Genomic DNA, 10,277 nt, shown 5'->3' with positions numbered 1-10,277 from the left:
GTGCATGTTTCTAGCCCCCGTCAACTCTACTGCCAATGTTAACCAAATGGTTGGCAATGTACTATAATGTAGAATTTCACACTGGGCAGCCAACTCATTACAGAAGGTGATTATATATGTAGGGTTAGGGGAGACTGTTCAAATATTGGTAGGGTCAGCTGGCATAGGTCTTGCTGTCTGTATGCAATGTGCCCTTTGTCATGGCAAGAAGTCAGAACAGCCTGTATCTGTATTTTTTATGATAGCTTAAGACACTTAAAGTGGAGCTCAGCTCAGCAGCTTGGGAAACATGAATGGGAAGAGCAATGTGTCACATTTACTGACTACTTTTAGCTTGCCATATGTGTAGAAGGCACAAGGAGTGGGGGGTTATTGCTGATCATCCCCTCTATGTCCCTGAAAATGTAACTCCAGAGGATTTGGGGTTCTCCAAAGTGGGCTTGTGGAAGAGCGGGAAGCAGGAAATCCATTACTCTCCTCTTGCCTTCCATTTGCAAGCTGTTTGGCTCTAAGCCCTCTTCTGTGCCATGTCTAAAAAGAGCCCCTGAATGAGCAACTGCTGTCTCGGTGGCTTGTGACAAACTAAAGTCAAAGCTGTGTGACTTCTAGAGCTATGGACACTTGGAAGTTGAACATAATTCAGTATCTTGGGACACTCAGCTGTCATGGATTTTAAAATCAGTTAATATTGCAATTGTCTACCTTGCAAAGTTGCAAATGCGATTGGAAAGTGTGATGATGCATGATGAATTATCACATGCTGGCCATCTTTTTTTGCATGCACACAAATATAAAATGCCCTGTTTAAAGACTGGGAAATGGGACTTTGAGACATTTTTAACTGAATGAGCAGCTACACATAAGAAAATCTAGTCATGTGAAGTTGTATTTATTTTTAAACCACCCATTCTAAAATTAATGCTGAAGTGAGTTGTGAATACCATTGTTTGGGGAAGTTTTTAATGTTTAATGCTGTATTGTGTTTTTAATATTCAGTTGGGAGCCACCCTAGAGTGGCTGGGGAAACCCAGCTGATGGGCGGGGTATCATCATCATCATCAGAGTGAATACTTGATGTAAAAAGATGGAACTTTCTTTCCTATAGAGAAAATATCACTGCTGAATTTTTCTGGCATAGAAGTTGAAGGCTTCTGAGCAAATGCTAACCAAACTCCTTTTTGGCTTTCAAGTTACTCATATTGAATTGGTGAAGTCCTAGGAAAAGAAGTTCAAATAATATTTTCATCCTCGGTTGCTTTATAATGCCAGGCAGTAGAGATAGTAGATCCAAATTAAATAAAGTAGATCCAAATTAAATAAAGTGTGCCTTAACCTTAGTCTTTTTGGCTCAGTTGGCCTCAAATTCTGAATAAATTTGTCTCGGTGCCCTTCTGCAGACTGTTTTTCTATTGTACTCATTAGGACGCTTCCCTTTGGCTGGATGGTGTCTAGACAGTGAGAGCCAGACAAAGGTACTTATTTCTTGTCTGAAATTCAGTGCCATTTCCAAGGAAGGGCAAATTGGTGTGGGTGGGAGGAGGGGTAGCAGCTGTGCAAAGGTGCAGCAGAGCAAACATCTGTGCTTAGGTTTTGGGGGATGAAAGTTCAGCCCCTGATTTCAGATGGAAATGTGGCATCATCTCCCATCAGTCAGCAAGCAGGAGCCTTAAAGGATTTGTGCATTGTGAGCTCTGACTTTGGAACACATGCTCGGGGCTGGTTGCTAAGTGACTGTGCAAGACCGAGCCCCAACACATGGCTTCCCTGTAATGGAGAGCGCAGCATCTGAACATGTGTTCTCTTGTTTTTCCTCCGTGAGAGCTTAAAGAACAGTAGAATATTGTTGCCTGATCCTTCTAACTAATGAGCTTATCTCTTGTTCAAGGAATTGTGTTTGCCATGTGGGAAGAAACAAGCCAAATAAATTCAGCACATGCAAAATGCAAACATTTGTGAGTGCTCTGAAGAGCAGGAGCCCAGTAACAAAAATATGAAGTTGTCCTTGTAATAATCGAGGGAGGTTTTGCATCACATGCTCGGAAGGCTGGATCATAGGGTATCAACAGACTACTTTTTTCCTGGGGTTGCAACCATTACCCAGTGTGGAAATGTCCCCTGTTTGGTGGTGTTGCCCTGGATAGCAACACTGAGAGCTGCTCTGCGTGTCATAGAATTATAAATAATACCTTCTTTAACACATTATAAAAAATAAGACACATAATGCTATCAGGTGAGAGTGGCAATTGGCCCTACACTATGCACTGTTGGAAAGTTAAAAATTCTAGCAAGGTAGGAACAGAGGAAGTTGCTTTATATTTAGACCCATTCTGCCTATTGCACTTGCTTCCAATCAATAAATAAATGCAGAAATAAAGTTCTTAAGTTCGTTACTTTATACTGGGTTTTTTTATTGCTCACTTTTCAGGTATCAGTAAGGCCACAATTATTCCTCCTCCAACGGCTTCTTAGACCAGTCTCTTGCTGATTCTTTTGAAAGTTTCATCGCCAATTGTAGAAATCTGCAGTAAAGGATAAAGCAAACATTGCTGATGAAGCTGGAAGCTGGGATTGAAAATATAGCTGTTAACATCCTGGAATGCTTTGTGAATTCCCTTCTTTACAATTGCTAATGATTCAGGAATACTGTGCCATGAATTTAAGGGAGGAGGGGAGACACAAAAGAGGAAACTTCCAATTCACAATTATAAAATAATCATTAATGTAGCCGAAAGAGTTATTTTTTTCTAGAGGGCACTACTGAACAACAATTTCAACCTAGTGTGTCTCTGCAACACTGCTTGCAAAGTATTGTGTTTCCTCCTCGCCTGTTATACTTTCAAATGCTTCATAATAGTGAGTTAGTTTTAGAATTATTTTGTATTTTGAATTGATCAAGTGACGTACCCAGTATGTGGGTATTGGTGGCCATTAAAATCATCATGCCTTCCGTCCATTCTTCAGCTAACATTTTGCTTTAATGCTGTAAACACCATTTTACAAGTTTTTGGGGGGGGGGCATCACACATTAAATCTTCAAGGAAAGTTTTTAGGAAATTACCTCAACTAGTTTGCCCCCAGCAATCTCTGCAGTATGATGATAATTAGGGAAGTCAGCAACCACTTTTCCACCTTCCATTTTAACAGTTGTCTGCAACAGATTTACATACATTAGTTGCCGCCTTGGCTGAATACAATTAAGGATTTCATTTCAATAAAGTGTTGCTAGTGTGCCAACCCAGCCACACCCCTTTGAATCCAGGCTAGTCCTTTGAGAGCAGTAGCTACAATCATTTACCTTGAATTTTTTACCACCCATTGTCTCCATTTCGGATTCCTTGCCAATAACAAACTTATTTGTCATGGAATGCCCGCTTGGGTAAATCTGGGACCAGGTGAATTCATCTCCATTCTGTACCACTTCAGTAACAATCTTGAAATTTTTTCCTTTTTCAATTGTGTCGGCAGGAAAACCTAGCCCAATGAAAAGACAACGTTAATGTAAACCTCCTCCAATGTATTTGTTTAAAAGCATTTCTAAATTGCTGTGGTATACAGATTTTCTAAGAGGTGTACAAAAATACAAACCCCAAAGGAGTGGTATAAAAACCAAAAGATTAATAAAAGAATGCAGGAATCTGAGTTGCAATGTCATTCTATCAAGCAGAATACCACTGTACGGCAATCTGCCAGAATGCAGTGGTTTTTATTCTGCTTGCCAAATAATGTTGTGTAAGTCTGAAAGACTGCAGAGTTTCACCAGGAGATCCCAACTGAAGATGCCATAATTCCCATGTTGAGGCTGTTTTCTGAAACCAGCAGCTGACAATCTAAGCAATTCTCTAAGTCAGCTTTCCATAACCTGGTACCCTCCAAATGATTTGGATTGCATCTTCCATTGCCTCTGACTACTGGCTGTGCCACCAGAAGAACTGATGGAAGCTAAAATCCAAAACAACTGCAGGGCAGTCAATTGGGGAATACTGATCTGAGTGCAGCAAACGAAAAGTCTTAATAGATACATACCCATGCGCTTCATAAAACTCTCATAGTTTTCCTCACTTTCCACTTCGTATTTGCCGGAGAAAGCCATGCTGTAGTCTGTGGCACAGGAAAGAGGTTTGCAGAGGAGGGTGTTTGTGGTTTGGCTTGGTAGGTTCGGGGACTGAAAACCCCTGCCTTATAAAGCTTTCTTAGCTCAGGTTATCCACCCTAAATGCATTGCACTTCTCCATCATACCATCTAATGAGGAAGTTTGTTTTTTTACAACAGGAGGGTAATTTTGTATGAATCACTTAACACTGGTGTCATTGACCCTTACAAAAGGTCCTATTCCAATTCTGGCATATCTCTTTTTACCAAAGACTTTCCCCAAAGTAAGTTCAGGGTGATAGATATAGATATAGAGATAGAGATATATAGATATAGATATATTGTTACCCTACAAAGGGGGTCTGGAAATATACCGGTCCACTTTAGCCGAATAAAGACAGCAGTGTCGTGGAAAGAGTTCATATTTGTTGCAGGCTGCAGCAAGAATAAATGATCCAGAGTAGTTTTCCAAATTCTGGACCCCAAATACAACATTCAAGACACTTGTATAACAATTACGTGCATGATCACCTCATACACAATCCTTTCTGGCAATATGATGGGATAACTGAATGCATGGAGAGCTTGTGGGCCCCTGAAACATATTTCATTGGTCAGAACAGCCTGCTCCTAATTGCTATGGCAACAGGTATCTTTAAGCAAAGTTCATACAAAATGTTGCTTTTTTTTTTGCTATCTGCTACTTGAAGACTTGTCTGGGTCAGGAAAATTTATTGTTCTCCTGGCTTTGATGCCAGCCCTCTGTCTGCTGCTGAAGGCCAGCGAGCTCTTGGCATGCCTACTAACCTGATAAGATGAAGTGAGAGGCCCGTGGTGGGTGCTATCCCAACAAAAGACAGGAATGCAGCTTCTTTCATAGGTGTGGGGGGGGGTCTCCATAGGCCTCTATAGGAAGGTGGGAAACAATCTCCCCTCCCCACCATAGCTGAATTCCTTTTAGTGAAAGTGGTTGAGGCCCAAGATGGCCAGTAAGGAGGACCAAAACACACCCACACACAAATGCATTACACACATACTCATTTTCAATATCCCTCTCTCCCCTTGCACTTCTCAATTTGGCTTTTTCACTGTGCACCGGGAAAAGGACACAAAGTGAGCTGGCCATGCAGGAAGATTAAACTCCCGCTTTGAAGAGCTGATAGAGGAGGTGAATGAACTCGAAGCGTGCTCTTTCCTGGTTTGTGCTGAACTTGCAACCTTGCTTTTCTAGCAATAATGCCAACGGCCTTGAAAAACTTCATCTCATCCAGCAGGTGAAGAAAAGCTACAGAACTGCAGGAACCAGGTGGCGGTGCATCTGGGCTCTCATGTTTATGTATGGCTCGGCTCGCTCTGCAGAAATCGTATTACAGCATTCCACTTCTCCATCACTCCATGTACAGAAGCCATGGCAACTGAATCTTATTTCAATGCAGGCACTGGGAAAGTATCCTGTACCGCACCTGAATGCAATAGATTAGTTAGGAGGCTGCAGGTCAGTTTGTATTACACAACTCTGCTTTTCCACCAAACGGTACAGTCAAGAGCTGCTGCTTCTACAGTTGCTGCCCAAGATGGCGGCTTCCTTCTGACTAATGGTGGGGTTGGCCCTTTCTACCAGCACTGGTCTTCACACTGATAATTTAATAAGCCTCTGATAATTTCAAACCTAGGAACCCCAGTGTTCCTCAGGTCACAGTCTGAAAGCCACTGCCTCATAGCGCCATTTGCCTGACTTCTAAATTTCAGTTCAGCTGTGTGAAAGACTTGTGCAACTAGCTACCAGCTCAAAATAGTCACTAGGAGTCTTCAAAATATGCTGTTATAACTCCATGAGAAAAGAATGTAGACTTCTTTGGGTTTCATTAATCATCCTTAATGAGAACACAGAACATTTCATATACAGTGGTACCTCGGGTTAAGAACTTAATTCATTCTTAACCTGAAACTGTTCTTAACCTGAAGCACCACTTTAGCTAATGGAGCCTCCTGCTGCCGCTGTGCCGCCGCTGCACAATTTCTGTTCTCATCCTGAAGCAAAGTTCTTAACCCGAGGTAATATTTTTGGGTTAGCGGAGTCTGTAACCTGAAGCGTATGTAACCTGAGGTACCACTGTAATTGTTAAAGATTAACAGAAGTGGAAAAGGGTTGAGTAAGGTTCTTTTCACTAAAGGGCTGTACATTCTTGTTCTGTCATAAATAAGAAATGGCAGTTATCTCTCCTCCTCTTTGTTATCAAGGTTATTATTTTATGACTTGATTATCTCTTTACACTTTTATTTTCTCATGCATATAGATGAGAATTTAATCTCCACTGTAATCTTACTCATATTCAACTATTTATGAGAGAAGGCTTTAGGATTCTCAGGGAGTTTTTGCCATCTTTAGAAGGACAGATAATTTATGGCAAGAAAATAGTCTATTTGTTCAACATATAGCTGGGTAACATCTGCTAATTGAAGCAGCCTTGAAAGGTAGGGAGAATAGGCAAAAGAATTGTGTGTGAAACTTAACCGCCTTGATAGATGGTATTGGAAAGACTCTGGAGTCTTTTTGAAGACACTGATTCCTTCTGCTTCAACTTTCAAGGCTGCCTAGCTAGCTCAGTCTTTTCCCTGTGGCCTTCGAGTGCAGGCATGTTTTCATGTGGCTTATGTTTTCAAATTGAATCAAAGCTGTTTTGGGGAAAACACATCAAAATGCAGTACTTCTTAAGATTAATGTGGCTAACGCGGATTACGGCTAATGCCATGTCTGCACCAAGTCACAAACTGGCAGTGGAAGTGCACTTGGCGCAGAGCAAATAGGTGCACCTCTGTAAAACTGTTTTCCACCACTGTGCTCATATAGATTTTTAGGTCGCTCAATACTTTTCTTGAAACAACCGTACCACAGTAGCATTTTAAGAACTGCTGTACAAGACTCTCTGCCATTTTATTCTATCTTCAGAGGGCCTTACTTCTTTGCCGTTTGTGCCCCCAGCCCCCTAAGCACTGGTGTGCACAGACAGCAGGTGACTTAGATACACATCCAACTCTACTGGTACGCAAATGCCTTTCTAGGCCTGGCTCAGAATATTCCATACAGTGTTTTGCCTTCCACTTGTCCACTGTAGATCTGGCTGATGGGAGATGTAGCAGCCTGATCTCAGTCACTCTGACACTCGCACCCAGGAGCTCCCTCTTGCACAGAGCCTGGCTGCTTACCGACTTATCTCTAACCTACTATTTCTAGAAAAGGTTGTTGAATGAGCACTCACCATCCAACACTTAAATTGTAATGCCTGAAGAAGACTGAAGTCCTTTCCAATCAGGCTTTCACTCAGTGTACGGCACTGACATTGCAATTGGCCTCGGTCGCTGCTCTTTGCCAAGAAGTTGACAAAGGAAGTTGTACTCTGTTGTCCCTACTAGATTTTGCAGGTGTCATTGACAGCATTGACCATAAAGCACTAGCATCACACGTGTAGCGACTGATGTTCCTGGGTTAGCCTTTGAGAGGTTTTTACAGGGAATCCCAGAAGATAGCTAATGTGAGTTTGCTCAGTGTTCTCCCTCCACTATCACCCTGACAAAGACTTCTCTGTGGTATCTTGCAGGATTCCACCACCATTCCTCTCTTGATAACTTACAATTCCTGTAAGGCAAAACAGTACTAGTGGAGGAACCAAGAATGCTTCCACGTGGCCTCTTATGGTGGGCTCTTAGTGCTGTCCATGCACACAAGTTTTGCTCAGCATATGCACAACGTCATCCTCATCAAAATATTATTTTTCCTTTCACGCAGAAAGTGTGATACGTTAGAAAAGCAAACATTCAAATGGTAAATCCAGATTGGGGGTAGGGGGACAGAGCGGCATTCTGACGAGGGAGATGTCAAGTGGACACTGAGCGAAACCTGCTTGTGTGAGCGGTATTGAATCCACCAAGAGATGCTATGTGGAAGCACTCCAAGACGCAGAGCTAGCAGAGACAACAGCTGAAAGCTGCTTATTCATCCTGCTTCATCCTGAGATTATCAAAGTGTCCAGATGTTTTCCATGTGGCTTTCTGCAAATGGCATTCAACATCCTTCTGATGAGGCAAAGATATGTCACAGAAAGCTAATATGAATCCTAAAAGAAACAGTTTTGTAGAGCTTAAAAGTGCTACCACATAAATGACATGGATGCTCTATTCCACAACAATACTGCGCTCAGGATGCAATCTTAGCTACACATACCTGCGAGTAAGTCCCACTGAACTTAAAGGGGCTGGCTTGTGAGTAGACACATATATAGGAGTGTGCTATTAATAGAAGAACAGAGCAGTACTTTAAGTACCGTGTTGTTGTATCTTGTCTACCCTGTTTCATCTTATGAGCAAGCAGGAGAAACAGGAACACAACTCAGAAACCCAAGTCACAGGTACCTGCTGTTCTAACCCCACAGGTGTTTTTTATTTCATAGATACAGCTCCATGTCCATTTCAAGTCCATTGCATGGTTTAGTATCTTTCAGAAGTGAAATGTGACTTCCAACTATGATGCAATGCAGGTTTTGAGGATACTGTCTCCCCCAGCCCACTTTATCGCACCATCTTTAAGGATGCCAATTACATGTAGATAGCGAAGCCTTTCTAAGACAAACCTTGATTGCTGCTTTGGGGTTAGTTACTCTGCCTATAAAAGCTTCTGTTGTTCCCCCTCTAGTTTGGATTGCACTTCCCAAAGACACTTCCTCTCCTCCCTTCTGAATGGTTCACTACCCTTAACCCCTGTAATTCACTTGAAGGAGGGGTCATCCAGGGCAGACAACTGTCTTAATGGAGCAGACTGGTCTTTTTCTGCCAAGAAAAGCCAGGATAAAAGGAGAACTGCGTCAAAACAACAGCAGTTTGCACAGCAGAATAAATATGTGCTTGCAGACCTAAATACAATGTGCCAAGTGCTAAAACACTCAGGTGAATTATTACTCTCAGTAGGTCAAAATGTATTTTACAAAGCCCATGTTGCTTTTTCTTCCTCTAGTTGAACAATGCTTGTTTTCCCTCCTGCTAATGGATATCTATCTGTTTCAAGGAACTGTGTGTTTGCACATATTTTACAAGCATGGATGCATGTTGTAAATCCCCATGCAATGATGCCATTTCATGTTACTTTCTCTGTTACCAGATCTTATTTTATGTAGATCTACTGCCCAACCTACTCTTTACAGCGACATCTGTTTGAGAAAAGGAAATGCTTCTTCACACTGCATGGTGACAGCAGTGTTTGGTGTATTAACATGCAATAATGCTGTTGCAGTGAATCAGCATTCGTTGCTCTTTGATGCTGTAGTTTATTTCTTAGAGCAGCACCTGATGGAACTTTGTTTAGACTGGCAAGAACCCCAAAAGAAAGGTATGGCTCCCATTAACATTAGTTCAGTATATGTTGATTGATCATAGAATCATAAAATTGCAGGGCTGGAAGGGAACTCTGGAAGGGAAATCTAGTTCAACCGCCTGCAATGTGGTGTTATCAGTTGTGGGAGGAAAGAAGTAGTAGTAGTAGTAGAAGTGGGAGGAAGGACTGCCCTAAATCCTAAAAATTAATAAATGCTAAGTTTTAGTCCAGTTCTCCTGTATGTTAAGATCCCATTGAATCATGATTCTATATTTGGTGGTATTAGCTGCCCCTCCCAGCTTGGTGTCATCTGCAAATTTGACCAGCAGACCCTCAATTCCTTCATCCGAGATATTTATAAAGATGTTGAACAACACAAGGCCCAGGACAGAACCCTCCCAGATCCCACTTGTAACTATTTTCCAGGATGATAGGGAACCGTTTGTAAGCACTGTTTGGGCTTTTTCAGCAAGTAAACCCAAAGCAGCCTGCTGTGTAAATAAAAGGGTGTAGTGTTAGAGCATTTCTGCATGATCTTTTTTGAAAAGAAAGAATTTTTAATTGATGGCCGGCATGTGTTTTGCCCAAATAGTGCCTCTCTCATGGGCCTACTGTATTTTCTGGAAAGTCAAAGCACTATGCTTTGTACTGTGGAAATGCAAAATTTATTTTTAAAAATTCATTTATAGCCTTTATAACAGCTTGTGACACTGGGGAGAAGTTAACCTTTCTGCAAAATCCCAGTCAGACATATATTTGCTCCAACAGCTGTGCCATTTTGAGAATTTAAATGAGACATGGATGGTGGGAACTGGGAAACCT

At 41.8% G+C, this 10,277-nt stretch overlaps 1 protein-coding gene across 2 annotated transcripts; it reads right to left on the bottom strand.

Moving 5' to 3' along the window:
- Positions 1-2,382: 2,382 nt before the first annotated feature.
- FABP6 (fatty acid binding protein 6) lies at positions 2,383-6,226 on the bottom strand. Of its 2 annotated transcripts, XM_080995329.1 has the most exons (5): positions 4,439-6,226; positions 4,024-4,098; positions 3,296-3,471; positions 3,059-3,148; positions 2,383-2,519 (listed from the first exon to the last, which is right to left on the bottom strand). In XM_080995329.1, exons 2-5 carry the CDS (start codon positions 4,088-4,090, stop codon positions 2,466-2,468), a joined length of 387 nt encoding a protein of 128 aa, XP_080851455.1. In that variant the 5' UTR covers positions 4,091-4,098; positions 4,439-6,226; the 3' UTR covers positions 2,383-2,465. The 2 variants fall into 2 exon arrangements, with proteins under 2 accessions (XP_080851455.1, XP_080851454.1); XM_080995328.1 differs by lacking the exon at positions 4,439-6,226 and having other exon boundaries at positions 4,024-4,369.
- Between the last annotated feature and the right edge of the window lie 4,051 nt (positions 6,227-10,277).

The sequence above is a fragment of the Podarcis pityusensis genome (assembly GCF_964106645.2).
Source record: "Podarcis pityusensis genome assembly, chromosome: 2".
NCBI classification, from domain to species: domain Eukaryota; kingdom Metazoa; phylum Chordata; class Lepidosauria; order Squamata; family Lacertidae; genus Podarcis; species Podarcis pityusensis.
The sequence above is the reverse complement of the archived record's forward strand: the minus strand, read 5'-3'. Positions and strand labels throughout refer to the sequence as shown.